The 21518-nt window shown below is 37.6% G+C and overlaps 2 protein-coding genes across 11 annotated transcripts in view; one reads left to right on the top strand and one right to left on the bottom strand.

The window, feature by feature from the left end:
* KIAA0825 (KIAA0825 ortholog) overlaps positions 1 to 8669 on the bottom strand; it is a 252279-nt gene extending 243610 nt beyond the window's left edge. For 2 of the 4 annotated variants that reach the window (XM_065663710.1, XM_065663714.1), the window contains exon 1: positions 8132 to 8583. The gene's annotated coding sequence lies outside the window, so the exon portion shown is untranslated. The other 2 variants (XM_065663713.1, XM_065663712.1) reach the window with 2 other exon arrangements.
* Positions 8255 to 21518, top strand: part of SLF1 (SMC5-SMC6 complex localization factor 1) — a 36031-nt gene continuing 22767 nt past the window's right edge. For 4 of the 7 annotated variants that reach the window (XM_065663723.1, XM_065663722.1, XM_065663719.1 and 1 more), the window contains exons 1-7: positions 8255 to 8472; positions 8819 to 8932; positions 9093 to 9168; positions 10964 to 11207; positions 13277 to 13439; positions 17040 to 17168; positions 18577 to 18630. In XM_065663723.1, the coding sequence (XP_065519795.1) occupies positions 8275 to 8472; positions 8819 to 8932; positions 9093 to 9168; positions 10964 to 11207; positions 13277 to 13439; positions 17040 to 17168; positions 18577 to 18630 (978 nt within the window). In that variant the 5' untranslated portion in view covers positions 8255 to 8274. The remainder of the gene's footprint in view (positions 8473 to 8818; positions 8933 to 9092; positions 9169 to 10963; positions 11208 to 13276; positions 13440 to 17039; positions 17169 to 18576; positions 18631 to 21518) is intronic. The other 3 variants (XM_065663720.1, XM_065663725.1, XM_065663724.1) reach the window with 3 other exon arrangements.

Here is a 21518-nt window from a genome sequence, read left to right as displayed (position 1 = left end):
CAGACCTTGAGAAACCACCTCTACAGAGGAACTGAAAGGACTGTGTTTACGTACCTGAACAGAAATGTCCATTATGTTCAACAGCAACAAAATGCTAAAGTGTATGTAAGAAGTAACAGCAAGTGTCCTGTTCACCTGCTTTTGTTTCACAATATTTTAAGTAATTTAAATGCCTTTTTACAAGGTTTTCTACATGTATTAAAATTCCCATTTGATTCAGTACTTAAGTATTAAAAAGAAAGTGGTTCTTTACATGGTAAAGAAATGGGAACTCTTAGCACCTGCCATGGTTGTAGCTGAAGTACCCCAGGACTAAATTCTTTTACAGAACTTTTGAGTTACAGAGAATCAAAGGCAAGAACAAAGGAAGACTGAAAGAACTGCATCTAAGTTTAGCAATGGGACAGACAGCCCCTGTCCTTTGACCAACACTTTCATACCTGTGTTTTAAATTATAAACAATGCCAACAAAGCCTGTATTTTTTCCATAGTATTTATTATTTTTCTGAAAAGAGATGCTATGCAAAAAAACCCAGCAAACAACAAACTATATTGAAAATGACAGTGAGGTTGTAACTTCAGCCGACAAAAGCCAAGAAATTTAAAGTTAGTCTGACACTAAATCCTTAAATCATGCAATTGGGCTTCTTTTTTAAAAAGCAACAATGCAAGTTAATGACAAGTTGTCAGCCCTGAGTTTGAATTGCCTGAAGTTTGTCATTTGGTGTTTGTGTCACAACCTTAATGTTATTTAAATGTAGGTTTTAGTATCTATTATTTAAAAAGGTCTACTTTACGACAGCAAAAAGCTTTGATGGAATAAACCTCAAAGTACGCTGCAGTGCTGGTATGCCACTTCATTAGAAGTAGTGCATAAAACATATGCTGTTGACAAATCTAATTCATTAAAGGTGAGGTAGAAGCACTTTAAAACAACTGGATGGCATCATTATCTACAGTTCCTTTTATAAATTATTCTTCTTTTCCCTTTTGACTGAACTTGTCAGTGTTCTCTTTTCAGAATGTTTTTGCCTTAAAATTCAATACTTTCAACATGTTTGGACAAGTTAAGTAAGTATAGTATTTGCTAAAACTGAAATTATAAGCAGAAGCATGCACCACACTGATTATTTCACCTATATCAACTAATAAGAAATAAACTAAGCAACAATGAGTAAGAGTTTCACCTCTATCAAACATAAAATTTAGGAATGAAGAGCAGATTACAAAGCAGAGCAGAGTAACGTTCTGGCAGCATTTTGCATCGCTATCAGATGATTTGGATTTGATATTGAACTCCACAAGAGAGAAGATCAGGCACATCACAGAGCTGACAGCTATCTGACATATGTAGTTATAAAAGGAAGAATTGCTAACTGTATTGCTCAGACTTTTAGGTAAAGAACAATAATAGTATAGGAACTAAAGGGGGAGAGGGAAAATCAAAGATTCTTAATCAAGGATTCTTTCTGTAACATAATTTTCCTTTTAATTCCTTATAAAGTGATCTAAATCTATCCATTAAAAAAAAAAAAACAAAACCAAACAAACCCAGAAGTAGAATGCATAATCATTCATTTATACAAAAATACATTTTGTAATGAACTTGCTGGATTTGCAAAGAATTTTGCCTTGTTCAAGAAACGCTCCTGTATAGCACATCCTACTACCTTGTATATTTGTATAGAGACACATGTACACTTACACATTTTTAACTAACGCAGTGTCTCAGATTAATTCTATGTTGTTTCTTGCAGAGACAAGCTCATTCCAAAATAACACTGATCCTGAAAATTTAACTGGTAGATGTTTTGCACAGAAAAAAATTGGCATATGAGTAACTTAAATATGGAAACACTTCCGAATATTGAGGCCTATTTCATGCCTCCACGGACCACAACAAACCACTTTCTGCAAGCAATTATAAATGTTTAAACTATAAACCTGACATACTAATTTACCATATTTCAGTCAGCATCTACCGTTTACCTCAGAAGATTTACATCTTGTATGTTTTCAACATGCTACACATGCAACTCTCCTAATTAGTCTCTCCATTAGTCTCCCCTAATTAGTCTCCCCAAAACATACATCTTGTATGTTTTCAACATGCTACACATGCAACTCCCCTAATTAGTCTCTGCTCTTTTTCATTTTGTTGCCTCTCCTGTCATAGTGTCCTTAAACAACATGAGTGGAACAGGCATACTTTTTTAAGCCTTCCACCACCAAAACATGGGTTTAGTCAGCTGCAGATGGACAAGTGTACAGTAGTACTACTCTGGACTGCCTAATAAATTTTTGAGGATGCCACTGGGGGAGTAGGGAGGCAGGAAAATGAGAGAAATGGGGCTGTCCACTTTAGAGAGTTTATGCTTATGCAGCAGGGCCCATAATGCCTTCTCAAGGGATCTTTGCTTTCCCAGAGGTGCTCCCCAGCATTTCCTGAAAAGACACGCTGCTCCCAGTCAAGGATTTCAGTCCTGCTCTCATCTCAGCCCTTACTAATAATCTTTATGAGCAGTAATGTTACTAACCACACAGCCCTTCTGCCAATACTGGCACCTCAGATGGGAGAAACAGCTAACAGCAACAACCTTCTGCACTAATGTCATTGCTTCACTGGGAAAGTGGAAGGACAGAGAGACCTTACCTACGCAATTGCTTCAAATGAAGTTTCTCATTCTTCTGTGCATAAGGGACTGCCAAAGTACCCCTTCTGCAAAAGGTCTAGACACTTCTGCAATCCTCAGATTATTTTCAGAAAGATATTTGAAGGACCACACCAATTCTCTGAAAGTTCCTGAGACTACAGATCACAAAAGACCACTGCCATCTCTTTACTCGAGGGAACATTTCCCTCATAGCATAGAGTACTATCTCAGGATGGGGAAAGGACTTGTATGTCCTATACCTGGGTCTTACACCTTATACCAAAGACAAGTAGAATCACACCATCATGTTCACAGCAACAAAATTCCACTTCTTACCTCCCAAGTCCACAAGTGTGATGGGAAGCAAAGAGCCATTACACAAAATTTCTTGCTCATGCAAATGACTTCGTAAGACTGAGAAAAGCAAAAATTATGGCTATTTTGCTTATTTTGCATTGAAAAAGACCTCAAAGCCTATCTGAAGAGAAACTCACCTTCTTATGGCAACAGGTTACTACGTTAATACTACACTAATTAATATTTTTTGCTATTATTCTGACAGTTCATTTTGGATTTACTCTGTGCTGAATGCTGTCTGCTTTTTGAGTCTAGTAGACAGTGATAGCTGCTAAAATTAAAAAAAAAAAAAACAAACCAATAAAAGCTAATCATTTTGGTACATAATGCTTCTACTACAATCTCCGTGAGATTTTAAAGAGACACTAATATCCCAGGGTAAGTTGCCGCGGTGTGCTGACCTGGAATTCTTTTGGATGGATATCAAATGAATACAAGAGTTCTCTACAAGATCTGCTGATAACAGGGGTTCCACCTCAACTTAAAGAACTGAACAGTTATAAGGAACCACTGCAATATATTATTAACCACACCTAAAATAGCATATCTATATCTGATACCTGTATTTCACAATTTTATATAAGCTTCAAGTTACGTTTTGATAAAACACACTGACAGAACTGCAAAATGCTATGTGGTATTTTGATACTAGCTTGCCTTTGTTGTACCTCCACTATCTTCTCTATAATAACTTATGCTATATTTTCTCTTAACTTCTTTTTTAGTCTTTTTCTCTTCTCCATTCATCCACAATCATTTGCACCCTTTGCCTACCCTCTATACTGACCTGAAGTACAGCAAACAGCAGAGAAGGCAAAAAGTGTACATGCACCACATTACCCCACTGGTTACATCATGTCTAACTCAATTTCCTAATGTCTGTGAGCCAGGGCTCAGGTTTATCTGCATTGTGGGGCATCAGCCATGCTGTTGGCAGCTGCCTAATAATAAGCAAAACTGGGGGAAGAAAGGGGTTACTACAGAGAAGAAAAAATTCTGGAATATTCTAAGAAATGTAAGAAATATTTATAATTTTTCTGCCATTACACACATTCACCATTCTGATGGCAGCTATTTAGAAAAGGATAATACACAAAAGACAAAGAAAATGCATTTTAAAACACATCCCCAAAAATTCAAAATCTAATAATCAAACAATACAATCTGAAAGAGCTTACATAGATTCGGGGAAAAAAAGAAAAGGTGAAAGGACTCTGACGAAGGAAAATTTGTTGATCACATCAGAATGGATCTTCTACACAAGAGAAAGTACTAGGAGGTCAATGGGGGAATTAGCTCAATTAAGTATTCCAGGCAGGTACAGCAAATTTAGGTCAGGGCAGAAGAACAGTAATATGATTAAGAAAGAAGGTCCACGATGCCAGGGACTAACAACAGGAAACTTAAAATTCACGTGGTGGGAAGGTTAAGTATTAAATCTTATTCCAAGTCATGAGTGACTGAAAGTGCACTCATGAAGTGCAGTTCATTAATTCATTAATGAGTGAACTGATACACATAAAGTATACAGCCTGGCACCATTTACGGAAGAGTTACTGAACAAGTTGCTGAACACTGTTCTGCGCTGTCTGCATTTGACTCTCAGCACTGACTCAACTGACAGACATCAGTGGAATGTGAGTTGGCAGAAGGGCTGATGAGTGCAAGGAGGTAAGAACATAGGCTGAGCTTACAATAATCAGAAAAAGAAACACTGGTTGTAAAAAAAAAAAATAAATAAGAGAAACTGAAACAGTACCTCTCCTGAAAAGACCACAAAGATGTCTCTGACTACAAGTATAAATTTACGATACCAATTACAAATTTATGGTAACAAATTTACAATATTATCGATCATAAATTTACGATAAATTTACAATAATTTTGTCACTGCTTTGTACTGAAGACAGACTTACAACATGGACTTAAAATAGGGCATAAAGTTAGATTTTTCTCCACATGAAGGCAGTGTGGAGACACTTCATTCTGTTTTAGCTTTTTAAGACTGACTTTACAGTATCACTTCAGGATTTGTGTTTGTTTTTTCTTACAAAGCTCTGGTTACTGTTTGACCAAAATTTGCCTGTGGCACTGTAATTTTTGTTTTGTCAAAGGGTACTGCTTAAACGAGTGTACGTGTTATGTTCATGCAACAGACAAAAAAAGCTCTAATGAATAATTTTTGAAATTCTAATACACTTCTTTGCATGATGGAAAATATTTTAAGCACATAATGAAAAGTATCTTCCACTAGATGACAAAAAGTCTGTCAGATCATATTTCAAAATTGATGGTTTTGCTTGAATTGTATCACTATCACAACTACTGCAAGAAATTACATAAAATTTTCAACACAGCAAGACAAAACCCTTTTTAGAGATGAAAAACTGAAAAAAAAACCCAACCCAAACCCCACCAAACTGTAAGTTGCAAAGTTAATGATAAAGTGGTGAAGACCTGCAGAAAGAGGTCATGAGATTTACAGAAAAAGTTCACGTCGATCATGGCAACACCAGTGAGCCCTGGAGAAAAACAGAATAGCTGTCTATGGGAAAATGTAAGAAGTAAAATTTCAAGGGAAAACACATGGTGGTAATACGATTCTGTGTCAAACATAAAGGGAATAAAAAGCATTAGGTAGAAAACTAGAACAGTGGAATGAAAACAAAACACTTTTTTTTTTTTTGGCTCTCTAGTAAATAAAATTAAGAAAGAAGCAGTTTTGGAAGTCTGACATAAGCATATTCCTCCGATCTTGGCTTCTTAATGAACTGAGGACATGCAAGCTGTACAGCCATTCTTGGTAGTCCTTCAAATGCAATTAGAAATTTTGTAAGTCAAATACCATTCATGTAGCACTGAAAATCACTTCTGAATTTTTACAGAAGACATCAAAGGTACTGTAGAAGATGAACTGGAGAAGTAGATAACCATCTAAAACCCAGAAACAAACAGCTTAAACATAGTTTATAGTACTGTATTTGACAATCACATTAAAAGAACAAAGAAACCTAGAGGTACTGAAAAATACACCAGTTAAAAAGATCACTCCCTAGACCTATGAGACCTAAATTACCCTTGTAACTAAGAAAAAACATAATGCATTAAGAGATATCTAGCTACTATAAAGAGATGACAAGAAGGATAGAAAAGAGGAAAGTACTTCAGGCTTTTTATGGAAAAAAAAAAAAAATAATGGAGAGAGTAAGTGAAATCCAAACATCAAATATCATTAAAATGAAGTTAACATGTTCTTCATTTCTTAAATCTACACTTGAAGTATACACTTCATGTATTTTAAAGTGAATATAAATGTGAAATGTTTGAGGTCAAATGTTTGAGTTACTTTGATTCTACATTTCATGTGCCAGCAACAAAACAAAAACAACACCAGACACAAAACCTAGAAAATATTTAATTCTCAAAGGTGACAGTCATCATAGAAGTATGCAACTTCTTCATTAGAAGCTAGTTTACAGTACTGTGTGCTGAAATTTATTGTACTGTATGCTGAAGACTCCTCCAGCCTGTTAAGAGCCCTTAAGAACTCCTATTAGTTATCAGTTAAGTAATGGTTAGTAGCTAGTAGCAGTTAATAAGAACTAAACTGTTTACACGAAAGTGAAAGTTTACAAGAATTAAAATGGATACCTTTACAGTGCTGACAACTCAGAAGGGAAGATAAAGATGTGGAACAGTGCAAAATAGAGAACACAACTTATTTTCATTGTCAATCGATAAATGCAAGCAATAAACACAGCCACTGTATTCTGCATATTCAAGTAGATGTTCAGAGGTTTTTCAGTGCCACATATCAAAAATACATGTCAGAGGTTGTTGATGGTTACATTATCATGCTTGCATACAAAAATACAGTTAGAATATTGAGGAAACAGAAGATGTGAACTTCAGTAAGCATTATGGCTACCAGAATACTTTATAAACAGCAACACTAGAACCACCAGAACTATTTACCCATTCTGATATCTGGGAAACTCAGATTCAAAACCAAGTTTCAATGTGCTGCCAAATTTTAGATGTCAGAAGCTAGGTGGTTTTGGTGTTCTTTCCACAGGAATACCTATGCTTTGCAGCACTGGTGAGCTGAAAACTACAGATCTAAGCTGCAGTGACAAACGCCAAGCACTTGTGAAAGATTTGCCATACATACCTCAGTTTACAGGACTTACATACGAAGCTGGTACCTCAATGAGTACAAAGTGCCTTGTTCACCCTCACATATGAGTTTTATGAAAGTGGAGAGAGCAGCATTCAGCTCTCTAAGCAGGCAATTCAGTCCTTTCTTTGCCTGAATCAGGATGTGCACCTTCTACACTCCCAACTATTTTAAAAAAGGAGTTAAAGTGTGCTACAAAGCTAATTTTATTATGAAGTGGCAACAGTATTCTTAAAAAGCTGGACCAGATGATCCTTATTAATGTGCTATCCATTCAGCACATTACATGACAAGGGAATCAAGTCAAAAGTCACTTCTCAAATACATAAGGGACCAAAACAGAGTTTCGCAAACATTCATAATACTGGCATTGCTAAATTTCTAAATTCTAAATTGCATGCTTGAGGTACAAGCTGACTGTTACCTTGACCTTTTCGGGGTGCTTTTTAATGTAAAAAAAAACAAATCAAACCCTGACTTCCACAATGAAGGTCAGCACCAGCTTGATCATGGAGGGCAGGAATGCCTTTCAAAATATGTCTGGCTGTGGCAGTACCTGGCCACCTTCCCTGAGGACCAGCCACCATGTAGTACAAGGCACTCTGAAAGTTTCGCTGAGATACAGCCATAAAGGTACTTGGGATCAGAAATCCACTCTTAACTCTGCTGAGCAACAGAAGCAGTGATTTTTCAGAGGATGTCAGTCGGAGCCGGCGTGTCCCGCCTATCTCCCTCCGCCACTCGCATGGCTCAGCCCCTGGACCCAGAGCCCGCGGCCTGAGGAAAGGAAAAATGCCTTTCCCCGCCCCAGGCCGAGGCGCGAAATCGGGCCCCTCAGCGGGGCACCTACCAGCCTCACGGCCGCCTCGGACATACGCGGCGGTCCCCGACCCCGGCAGCGCTGCAACGGGAGGGGAAGGGCAGCCCCGCCGGGGCCACTTACCCGGCTGGGCTCCCCCCGCGGCTCCGCGCTGCCAGCCCCGGCGACAGCGGAGCGTCAGAGACAACGTCCTGGAACGGCCGCGCCGCCACATCCGGGGGCGGGGCAGGGAGGAAGGCGGGAACGCGCCGGGGGACGAGCGCGGGATGCAGCGCCCGGCTCGGAGGGGGAGTAGTGTGAGGAGTGAGGGGGGATCCGCCGCCGCCGCCGCCGCTGTAGCGGCTGTACATGAGGCCAGCGGCTCCCCCCGCAGCGGAGCGCGAGGCCGTTCGCTCCCTGCGGCTTCCGCTTGGTCTCGCCGCGTCGCTGGGCACTTCTCTGCGGGATTGCGCTGGGGAGTGGGTGTGGGTTTCCCTCATGGCGGGAGAGCTGGCGGGTGGAGGGAGCGGAGCTTTTCCACATGGCGAGCGGAGAAGGGGAAGGGGAAGTCGCTTTACCTCATGGCAGGCTGGGTGGTCCCCGGAGCCGCCGGGGCTCAGCAGGCAGAGGCTTTAGGGGCGCAGCCTCCGGCTGCCCGGGGGTGCGGCCCCGTGCTGCCGTTGGGACGGGGTGGTGGCTTCAGCTGTGGCGAACCGCCGCCCAGTGGCGTTCGAGCCTGGCGGCGGGTTTCCACTTTTGATCCTAGCAACATTTCGTGATTTGTATCTTTTGTGTTAATGTTTCCTTCTCGTGTGTTTTACATTTTAACAGATGGCAAGTGCTGGGCGGAAGCGGATAATCCAGTTCACTGGATTTAAAAAACAGGAGAAAAAAGCGCTGCTGAAATGGCTGTTCAGACTGGACTGTGTGTTCATAGATACTAAGGTATTGTACACTAAAGTACCTGCTGGTTAGCGCAGAAAATAAAAATACGAGCCTTAAAAGAAAGGACCACGCAGGAGTTTAGGGTTGTGTATAAATAACCAAGGAAGTTGGAACTGTTTCCAGTGATGCAAGTGTGTTTTATTTGTTTCTGTTTTGTTAGAAATACAGGAATTGTACACACCTTATAGCAAAAAAGCTGTGCAAGAGTGAAAAGTTCTTAGCTGCCTGTTCTGCTGGTGAGTAAAAGGTTTACCTTAAAAATTCTTAGCACCATAATGTAGGACTGGAAAGGACCCCTAAAAGGTGTCTCGTTACTTGCATTTATTTCAGGAATGAACGGCCTTACAAACCGTTGCACTTGTTCCATTAACCTTGGTTTTTAACATAGCATTATGTTCAAGTTCTGATTTACTTATTTTTGGTTTGGGTATTTTCTTAAATGATATTCCTGCCATCTTCCTTATTTGATCCACATTTGTTCCCAGACATTTGTTTTTATATTAGCGTATTAGTATATTTATTACTTAGATCATGAAGTCATAGGCAAATGATATAAGCACTTAAAAACAGATTGCTTGAGAAGGAGGCAGGGAGAGTATGGCCACCTGTAGCCAGCGTGGGTTTTTGACACCAAATTCACATGTAGCATTCACTGGCAAAGGTCACTGTCTGTACATTCCTGTTCGTGCAGCAAGAGAAAATTCCAGGGTTTTTTTCCATTCTGACACAAGCCGCTGGTATTTACTCTTGCTGGGGTTTTGGGTTTTTTTTGTGGGTTTTTTTTTTTTTACCTAAGTCCTGATGCTGAAGTCCATTATGTAAGCAACTAAAATGCTTGTAGAGTAAGAATTTCTTACTTTTTGGAACTTAAAGCATCTGGAGATATTTTCTTGAACTGCGTGAAGGCAATATGGGCAGTGGCCACGTGGCAATGCAAAGCTGTCATGTTTCTATACCCAGTACCATCTAGTACTCCGGGGTGAGGTGCTATTTTCACATAATCATTGCTCTTCCCGTTTATGGCAGAGGGAGTGTCTTCATTCCCAAGATGAAGATTTTTCTTCAAGTAAGTGTAAAAGATCGTATTTAAACCCATTTAGAGCTCCCTAGATGTGAATAGAAGTACTAACCAGGATGCCTGTCCTCATGGAGGTCCTAACTGGCATAAATTTTGAGGTGGAAGCTTTGACTGAAGGTGGTTTTAACATACAGGTAGCTCACAGCATATCTTTTCTAGTCACAAGTCTACTGGTAGCTATGCTAGGTTATATAGAAGTACCATCTGTGCTCCTGCATTGAGACATTTTGCCAGTCAAACCTGCTGTTCTGTGAAACCAATTAGGTTCACACAATTCAAGTAATTTTTTTTTACAGTATCTTCTGTAGATAGTGTTTCAGTACAGGTGCAGGGTACTAACCACAGCTCTTGACCTGAACCTGGAAGAAAAGAGAGACAGAGAAAAAGAGGGAGATCATTATGTACAGTATCAAAAGCATGCATGTGGAAGATGAAGAGGAGAGGTGGAGGAGGTGGAGCCAAAGGATGAAAGAAAAGGATGTGAAAAGAAGAAAGGGGAAAGACAAAAGTCTAAAACTGTATTCTCTCATGTTGGTATTCACTACACTCACAGTACAAGTAATATTAAGAATATATAAATGAAGCAGCTTACATGCTAAAGCCTTTGATCCTCCTTTTAATCATTGATGATCAAGTATTATTTTACTACTTTCTAGTACATTTATAAAAGTGTTAAATAATATTAAAAATAAAGGGTTAAGCAAGGTTCTGTGAAAATCTTAAAGTCTGGGAAGCTGAAAAATTCCATTTGCAGTTTTTTGAGGTGATGAACAAATATTTTATCTAGGAAGTGTAGAAAGGTACGTCATCTTTAAAAGAAAACAAAACAAACAGTTTCAGTGGCATTGTAATTCTGAAGTGTAAAGAGGAGAACTCTTGTAGCAGGAAGAAGTTTTAGAAATAGCACTCGTAAAAAAAAATCTTTTGTGGTTGACAGTTCATTTGCTTTTTAGGAAAGTGGATACTGACGAAGGAGTACATAATTAATAGTGCCGAAAGTGGCAGATGGCTTGATGAAACAACGTACGAATGGGGATATGAAATTGAAGAAGACACCCATTATTCACCGCAAATGCAATCTGCACCTAAAAGATGGCGCGAAGAACTGACACACTCTGGTGCTCCAGGGGCCTTCCACAGATGGAAAGTTGTCCTCCCCTTTAAGGAAGGTGATAAACAAATGGCATCTATTAGAAGGTAGGAGGATATGTCTTAGAGCTTAAATGATGAATGATGGAACACTTACTGTATGGTTGAACACATTTCTGTTCTTGCATTCCAGTTAATTTGGTCCATAACAACCTCCAGCTCTTTGAACTCTGAATTGTTTTCACTGCACGTACACTAATATATTTCCATACTTTTTATAATAAAATTACTTTAAATCTTTAACATCTCTGCTTTTCTTGCTTTCTTTCAGCGTAGTGTCAAAAATAGCATGTGTTCACATATGTTTGTGTCTTAAGGAAACTGCTTACAGAAACTTTCTTCATGAGGCAGGATAAATAGGCTAATGTTTTTTGTAAGTAATTGCTTATTTTGTATGGATGTTACATTCAAACAGTAGCTAGAACAGGATAAGTAATTTCACTTGGGTGGGTGACTTGAGGCAGGTGTGAACTGTGTGTTGCAGTTCTGGGCCACACTGTCTGACCTGAGAGGTTGCTGTGTCACATCTACGTAACAGCTTCTTGTAGCTCTGAAGACCAAGTTTGTACTGTAATGGATGTTTATGATATTATGTAATTAGAGGTAAGCAGAGATGGATCAGAAGGGAAAGGGCAAAGGTATAAAGGAAAAGCAGAGAACAGGGAAACAACACAAGGGCAAGAATTCTGGGACTGCCTTCCCCCCCTATCCCCCCCCCCATACTCTTGCCGACACATTAGTGTTCCATGGTTTGAATGCTACATTGAACTGCAAACAGAGCATAATAAGTAGTGTTTGCTTCTGGTACACTGTTTTAGAGCTTTCTGTTCACTGCAGGAGCAGATACTGTGCTACTTTGCACTGTAGAAATCCCAGTTACAGTCAGGTCTGGGAATGCCACAGATAAAGGGGCAAGAAGGGAAGTGCAGTTTGTCCAGTTGATCATGCTATGAGTCTGCATGCTGCATCACAGAGTACCATCTGTCTAGTTCATGAGGACAAAGTGAGGTGTATCTGAAGATACTGTCTTCTGATTTTGTCAACTGAAGACATTCTAAGTGGACTATTTTCTTGGCTGAGTAGAAGATTTTGCTATATGCTGTCTAGCGGAAGGATGCACTCCTCCTGCTATACTTGTGAAAGATGCTGTTTCTTTTTCCATAAAAACTGCTTATGCATAACTGTTGAAATGCTGTTTTGCACAGCTCTGTTTGCAATGGAGAGAACCTTTAACAGGAGCTAGATCAGCAAGACAGATGAACAGGCAGTTTTGTGGAAGTAATTCTTTTTCCTGACTTTCCCATACATCAACATCCTTTTACTTGGCCAGAAACCATTGAAAAGTAGTTATTTTTTTTTTTCTCTACAGCAAGTTCTGTTTCCAGTCATTAAAGTCATTATAGCTTTGGGAAAAGACTTTTTTTTCTCTAGTATTTAATAAAACTCTGCCATTTTCCCTCCTTCTATGCCCTTCCTGCCTTTATTCCCTAGCTGTTGGATGGGTAAGAGTGCAAGACCAGCATAATTTTCTTTTTACATACCTGGATTGTGTATATCCAGCATGCCAAGAGACCTTATTTCTTCCTTTTTTTTTTTTTTGTCTGTCATCTTTTCTAAATGATAGGAACAGTTGCAGCAGTACAACTCTGGAGAAACTTACATGTAATGGTGTCTCAAAGACAAACCTGTTTTCTATGTGTGATATAGGACAGCACCAAATGCTGTTAAATGACTCCAAAATGGAGCAGAAGTACCATAATTGCGTAAATATCATGTTACAGTTAGAAAGACTATCATCATTGTGGGGAACATAATGCAATAAAATCATAGCTGCTGTCACCAAATTTGATCTTTGAAAAAAAAGCACAGGTAAAGCCTTCTGTGAGCTATGTAGGAGGTGTACATTGATTTTAATTGATACTGTTGAATTTTGAAGAGAAAGAACAAAAGGTTCTTTCCTTTCCTGAAGGCTATTAGGTGCCCTACTGAAGGCTGGGCAGTGCCATACATCTAGAACCCTTTGTCACTTCTACTTGTATGCTTCTATTTTGTGAATGTAGCTTTAGGCGTTATTAATGTAATGCAGTAAACGTCTTCCCAAATATGTTTATTTATAGAGTTCTTCAAGCTGGAAAGGCAGTGATATGTTCATCACAAAAAGCAGAGGGCAATATAACTCATATTTTTGTCAGTAATAAGACTTTTCCTATGCAAAGCAAAAATTGTCTCTCTGAAGCTCATTACTACCCTGTGCAATATCTAGGACATTACATTTTTGAGGTAAGTAAATTAAAAAACATAACCTAAAATTAGGATTTTTTATTGTCACTGTTAGCAATTTATAATGTTTACTGATTATTTAATGCAACATTAGCGATTAATGATTAATGATAGATGAATGGTAATAACAATGGTCAGCCTGAATGTTTTGTGATTTAATCAAAGGTAACAAAACATTCTGATTATAGGACTGTTTACCCAAGGTGAGGGAAGGCTGATGAATGTATATGAATACTTACCTGAAGGGAGCATGAGGGAAGACAGCCAGGCTATCATCAGTGGTGCCCTGTGACATGACAAGACAAGAGGCAATGGGCACAAACTGAAGCATAGGAGGTTCTGTCTGAAAGTCAGGAGACACTTGGGTTTTTACTGTGAGGGTGATGGAGCATTGGAAGAGGTTGCTTGAAGGGGCTGTGGAGTCTCCATCATTCTTTTTCTTTCTCCTCTTCATGTTCTTCCTTAGCTCCTGCTTTGTTCACTGGATTCAACTTGTCTCTTTTCATGTCGGAAAACCTGTGGCTATTCATGACAAAAATTCTTTCATTAGTCAGAAGTTAAAATTCTTGAGAATGCAAGCTCTGTATTTCTTGGTTGATAGAGGATTCTCCAAAGTTACTCTAACTATATAAAATGAGACAGTACGTCATCAGATCCACTAAGACATGAAGTCCTGGATGGACCTTATTTGAGACAAGCCACACTAAAAGTCATCATTCCAGAGAGATGAAATTTTTTTGTTGGAATAGCTGAGCCAGATGAGGAGCCCAGTGCAATATCAACTGTTTCAGAGTGTTAGGTTTACCATTGAGCTACAAGCTGCAGAGGTTAAAATTACAGTGGTGCAAAAGACATGGCAGAACAAGAAAAGCAGCTTACTTCCCTTTCATTTTTCTATGTTAAACCTTGACAGAACGTGGCACCGTTGAGTGAATTTTCCTGTATGTATGTAATTCATTAGAACTAGAATTTTTTCTTGCTGTTTCCCCTGAGAGAGGTGCCTCATGATTGGTAGTTGCTTGCTCACTGGATGCACTATTTGGAACTTCTTTCAGTAGTTCCAGGTCAAAATACCGAGGCCTCAGAAGATTCTTTTTATCTGATAGTCCCTTAGACTGTGGGATAATTTTAGTCAACTGCCAATTGAAAACACCTTTGCAAGCAAGTAGGAGCTAAAACTGTTTGCTAATAGGAGAAACCTACTTAATTGAAAATCCTTTGGATTCTTCAGCTCTTTAATGAGCAGCAAAGCTGTATGAAACGGTGAGAAAAGAGTTGAAAGGTCTTACTGTTTACGCTGTGAATAAAATACACATCAACATGGAATTTGAGTCTAGTGCTTACTCTCTTAAGGAAACTTGTTCAGGGAAACTGTTCTCTATTGCACCTTTCAGCTCAGATAGACATTTACATTTAATAGAGGAATGAGTGTCAAGTTTTTATGTCTGCCTCACCTTTTATTGATCTCCGAGAATAAAGTGTTTCTTGCTATGCACCTTGAATTGCTCCCAGGCTTCCATCTTAAACAGTCCATTAACTTGCACGTGTCTTTTTTTCTTAGATTTCGTTAAAGTAACTCACCTCAGAGGCCAAGAGAGCATTACTTTCTGTTTAAATGCATCTAAAGAACTCAGAAAACTGCCAAGGCTCACAGTCTCTTAAAAGGAAAAGAATAAAACATAGGCAATCAAATCGCAGTGCTTGTCCAAATGTATTATGCTTTATCAAAGAATGTTACGAACATGATCTTTTTCTCTCCTTTCTAGAAGTACTTGGCACATAATTCAGACTGTTCCAACTTTGTAAATTTGTAGTTGTGCTATTTCACTGCTATTTCTAGCAAATATAAATATACCTCCTCCTCCCTTAAACACCCACATACATATCCAGATGTGGAATTTAGCAGAACAGTATTATATTATTTTTTTCAGTGTAACTGCACTGATGTTCAGGCTACTCTTGCTGTGATCTTTTTTCTTCTTGAACGAAGTCTTTGTTTCACCTTTATATTTCTGTATCTGTTCTTATAATCTCAACCTCATAACTCTGTAGTGTTAAAATGCTCTGTGGGATTGCCATTAATGATCAGACCCTACAAGGTGTCAAAGATTGGTTTGAGATATTAAAGCATACATGTTTAGGGAGCTCTTCTCAAACAAGAGGCTTTAAATGCTTTGTTGAATGCATGCTGAAATTCATAAAATTTTGACAAGATGGTACTGTAAATTGAGTGTTTTTCTAAGCATGTTGTAAATAATGTGAAGAAAATGCCACAAGAGATAAAGATTAAGGAATAAGAGTTCATTTGTCTCCGGCTCATCAAAAGCTATTAATCTTTCAAGTCACCAAAAATACTTAACTCTCCTGTAATGTGCAACAAACTCAGTATTTCTTTAGAAATACAGTAAGGCCCATGCCAAATACTTTTCATTTGAATTATATATTGAGATATATGTTGGTGTGAATCCTATTTAAGGGAAAATCAGGATGAAACATGCATGAAATTTTATCTTGAAAGCTTGCAATCCATAAACAATTTTATACTTCTGTCTTGCCACTGCATGCACTACTGTGGTTTTTTGCCTACTATTATTTCCCATATTTCTCATACTTCATCCACCCAGCATATGTAGGTGTTTGAATAAGAAGGCAAGCTACTCCAAGCCTTCCACACCTGCTCTCATCAGTACTGTGGCCAAGGGGAGCACTTCCCTTGTATCTACCTTGTATTCTTAACTCATCACACTGCTGGAGGAGTCTGATTTTGTAGTTACATGTGTGTTTGCCTAAAACAAAAATGGTATTTTATTCTTAGTCTTTGTGTCTTTAATGGCAAGCATACATTGAAACGCTTAGTGAAATGTATTGTCCTCCTATCCTAAATAACTTTAAAATACTTATCTAGGGGATTTACTGAGAGTCTTTTCAGAATGAGTCGGAAACCAGTTTCAGAAATGCATCCTCATTGCAGTGCTGATGAGATAGCTGGAAACAATAGGTGGACTTAGAGAATAAATTGCCAAAAAACTCCAAACCAACCTTCTCCCTCAACAAAAAAATAAATGTGAAAAAACCTACCAAAAAAACCTCCCAAAAAAACCTTTAACATTTTAAATTACTACCTTACCTCAGGCTTATAAGCAAGAATGGAGAAGATTTTATTGTAGTGGCCTTTATCAAATGAAGGCATGGTCATAATCAAATTGATGAAACAATGTCTTAAAAAATCTCTACCACATTTTCAACTACTTAAAAATGTGCAGGCTTCATTTTTATTTTTTGTGAAGTTCCATGAAAGAATCCATTATGGAAACACAGCTCTTGTTTCAGCCACACGATTGGGTCAGAGTTAAAGTCAGTTAGGAAAAATAATTCTGGGGAAGCTGATGTTGGTCATTACTATACTATAACTTCCTACAGCATCAGTGGTTTGTTTCCAAACCACCAGCTGTTTATCTGGCACGTAATGTAGAACCTTGAACAATTACATCAGCATGCATAAACAAGAGATTATAATAGAATATGTGGAAAGATTTAGCACATAAGAGTGGGTTTAGAGCATTAGCTTTGAAACTAAAAGTATCATTTTGTTCTGCACAGAATGAAATACAAAATACCAAAGATGCTATAACGGACCATTTTCCGGCTGCACAAGGAGACAAAATCATGTCAAACATGCAGCTTGCTGAAATGAAAAATGCTGTTATAAAACATATGTATTTTGCTGAAGTAAGTAACAAGCAGTTAATGCTTTCTTAGCGTACAATGTATACTATTAAATTTATCTTTCGTTCTAGTGCAGAGTGATTAAAGTAGATATTTTACATTTTTTGAAACAGTAATAATGCCTTTTAACCTTCAGCGTTTTATAATCCTGTATTTACTACATCTGCCATTAGTTGAATTATAATTTAGTTTTGGTAGTTGATAAGTATGGATGTGTGAAAGACATCATGGGCTACTTGAAATCATAGTGTAATATGTGAGATAAGTAACAAATATTGTTCACGGAAATGTCTTTGGATTACAGGTTTTCTAGGACTTTCCTGTTCTTTAGCCAAATTGCACTAACACATATGCAAAACTAACCATATTCTAGAGCAAGTATTTTGGTGATTAATGTGAATGTTTTTTTTTAAAGTGAAAGATGGAACTAGATGTGCTTCTTTGTCTTAATGTCAGATACCTAATTCTGATAAACATGCTGCATTAGCAATTAAAACCACTATTTCATATCTAAAAAGACACAATAATTTCAGTTAAGGCACATTATTTCTGTAAGTTACAGTGATACAGATGGTGGTGTATTTATTAAGAGCTTGCTTACATGAAGCACTATATGATTTTGTGATTGCAAAATCAGGTACTCTATGTATATGAAGCTCTTAGTAGCAAAAGAATCAAAATTTTTAACTCCTTAATGTACAGAATGTTTAAATACAAGATTAACAAATAGAAGACTCGTGCTGCTTAAATCTATATACCTTCAAATGATACATCTTACATTCAGAGACATTTTGTCATGACTATGCCCTCCAGGCCTTTAAAACATGTTGTTGACTCTTCATGTATACTACACACAAGTGCACTTATTATCAGATTATATTTCCCTCAAACTGTTACGTAGTTTACATTTGCATACGGCGTAAACATAATCCTGAAGGCAATCTCTCTCTCTTAAAAGACTTCTTTGGTAGCATGTATTAGTAAAATTGTACCACTAGGCTGCTAACTAAATGCAGCAACAATAGTAACACGTTTTTACACCTAGTGCCATATCTAGGCAACTTGAGAGATCCAAAGTTTGCATTTTGCCACAGAAAAACTGAAAACACTTAATATTTTTTAAGGTGGTTAAGTGGACCAAATCTAGTAAAACTGTCCTTTCCAAACAACCCCAGAAACAAGAAACAGAGAATATCAAGAAAAATGGATAGAAAGAATGCCCATATTATTTTCCTTTTAGGTCACTAATTCACTATTTCATAACTTCACCATCCAAATATTAAAATAGAAATAGATTGCTATGATGAATATTTTGCTTGTACTGTGTTTAACAAAAGTTTTCATTTTGGGAACTTTGTACAGTATTTATTGAATATGTTTACTGGTAGATTGACTTTATCCTGTTTTACAGGCTGTTAAGCACAAGTTTGCTCAAAAAGACCAGCTGAACAGACGTGACGCAGAGGTAAGTATAGTCACAGAGAGGTCATGTTGCGTATATTGAATTTATTATTGAATTAGGCAAATGCACTTTCAGTGAGAAGCCTTCTATCAGAGAAACATTTTAAAATACTTGTTGTCCAAAACTGATAAAATTATTGAAGAGTTAAAAAGCATCATTGGAAAGATGGATGTGATGATCTTAAAGGTCTTTTCCAGTCTAGTTGATCCTATGTTTAATGTTGCCTGTTCTTACAGCACTTTCTGTACTGTCCCCTTTATTACAAAGAAACTCTTTAATCCTGTTACCTAAGAGAACCTTACCTGTTAATTTTAGAAGAAGCAAAATGCCCTAATATGATTTAGATCATCTTAAATTGTTCAAGCGCTATATTTATGCAGTAGCAATAAAGAGAAAGTGTACACATTTTGCAGTGGCCACCTGGTTTTGCTAGTAGGGACAGACTTTAACTGAAGGTTGTCTCATGGTAGAAAAAACCACAGTAGTTTTTACAGCATGAGCCTTAAACATCATCATGCAGGTTTCAAAGTCTACTGAAGCGGAGATTGCAAGTTGAATACATTATGTTTTACAGTCCTGTTTTCACAGTTACTTTGACTTAATTCCTTTTTTTTTTTTTTTTTTTTGTGCCATTTCTCCTTTTTCTTCCAATTAAGCCAAATAAATGCCATAAATCATGGTACAGGTCAGCAGCAGGTTTTATTAAGCCTTTGTTATATCGAATTAAATACTTTTCAAAATTTTCCTTTTCTATCTATAATGCTAATCATAAAACTTTAAATAATGTTGCTACATTACCTTTTAGTACGTAAAAAGCATTATACGTAGTAGCAATGAGGTACTGTACTTTATGTGATAACTTGTGTTATTTAAGAGTTAAAATAGGAAACACTTGAAGTTATCTATGAGTTTCCTGTATTTTTTGGTAAATGAAGATTTGGTAACTTCATGAGCTGTCCTACATAAATAGTTATGGGATGTATGCTGAGGTCCTAGTTTGACAGAATCAGCTCTCAGGCTTCACATAAATCTCTTCTTATCTGGTTTCTTTCTGTTAACACTGTAAGAAAGGGAAGAAAAAAAATATTTTTAAAACATGAGCACTAAAATGCCTTTGTCATCCAGCACTGCCATTAATGGGCAGAATGCTGTGTGCATTTCTGTTACTGGACAGATTTGTAACTGAACAGATTTGTATTGAAATTTAAGGTTAATGTTTAGCTTATTGAATTTATGGGGGAAAGACCCCTTTAGCTATCTTTGTTCTTCTGTACTTTTAACAATAGCGTATATTTTTTGTATGGAAATTTTAAGACTAATTTAAGACTTTTCTTATGCATGACCTGCCACTGGCTTTTATTGCTTTGCAGAATATCTGTTGCTAGTCTTTGCATCTTCCATGGGTTTTTTATAAGCAGTATATTAATGGTTTTTAAAAACAGCTCCAAGAAACATTTCCAGTAATAGTAGTGAAGCAAAATAAAATCTGCAAACCAAATTAGCAGACTAGAACTACATACTATGTTCAGTCATCTCAGTTTGCATCTCCTAGGAGGGCTTAACTCAGAGAGTGTTCTGTTATCTATTATCTTCTCTAAAATATTTCTCTTTTGTCAGCTTCTCTTCCACATTATGCTATATAAACCACAACTTAATTGTTTGTGGATCTTTAATTTGTTTCTGCTATAGTTTTGATAGTTGTGCCAGCAGTGTTTCGTAAGAAACTGCTAGTTCCTCATCAGCCAGATGTGAGCCAGTGCAGCTTTGTACAGCTTATTGAATATTAAGGCCCTACAGTAGGTGTCTCTGCTACTGAACAAAGTTCATGACCTCAGTTTTCTATCCTTCTTCTTTCCCCCCTTACAAATAAACTGAAAACCAGTTCTTCAGTTCCTCCTTAGCTTGAATGTAATGCAAAAAGCCTCACACTCTCCCAAAATAGCTTTGTCTCGGTGTACTTTCCAAATAATGCATCGATGCTGCTATTTATTCTAGTACTAGAATTTTCAAGAGATACAAGTTTCAATCACAACATAAAACGACGGCTGCTGGTATGATCACCAGATGAGGGCCAGTAGTAATCTGCTTGTATGGGCACTATACTTAGTCATCTTTAGAGATCTTAAATCCAGACAACAGAGAAGTTGTTCTCTGACTGCTATTAAACAGTTTATGATTGCTCTTTATATGTGCTGTTTGCATACCATTGACATTACAAAAGTATGAATGCAACCATTATTGCCAAAGGGGAATAATGTGAAGATTTTAATAGTACATATATGAACAAGAAAATTGAAATAAATGTGAGTTGCAAACTCCAGATGAATAAAGACTTGATTAAAAGAAAATTGTCTGGATGAGCAGCTTTATTTATTGTTAACGTAACAGTGACATACATTAGGAAACTGAGAAATAAAACATTTGCAGAGAGTCTTGTGCTAAGGTGGAGCTCATTTGCTGAGACTTTAGCTATGCTTTAACTAAGATTATCATTTCCTTCAGGAGATTTTTCAGGTTTGACCTGAGCTCCTAATGTTTTTATTAGTGAAATATTTTTGAAAACAATCTCACCAATAGCAGTGTACTCCACAGACCTGAAAACCAGAATTTGATTCAAAATCTGTGTTAATTTAAATTTTAAACAAATTTTAGATCAGTTAGTTAGGATGTGTTGAGTAGCTTTATCTAATGTACATTAAGAGCCATTTTTTTTTGGCAGGAATCATAAAGTCTACAATTTATAAGGGTCAAAAGCAACAATAAATTTATGTAACTGTTTAATTCCCAGCAGTTCAGTCAGTGGTCTTCCTGACTGCTTCTCTGAGTTGTGATTTCCTAGCCGAGTTTCTTGGAATTTACCAGAGCCTCAGGGAGCGTGGTCAAACAAAATA

The sequence above is a fragment of the Lathamus discolor genome, chromosome Z (genome assembly GCF_037157495.1).
Source record: "Lathamus discolor isolate bLatDis1 chromosome Z, bLatDis1.hap1, whole genome shotgun sequence".
NCBI classification, from domain to species: domain Eukaryota; kingdom Metazoa; phylum Chordata; class Aves; order Psittaciformes; family Psittacidae; genus Lathamus; species Lathamus discolor.
The sequence above is the reverse complement of the archived record's forward strand: the minus strand, read 5'-3'. Positions and strand labels throughout refer to the sequence as shown.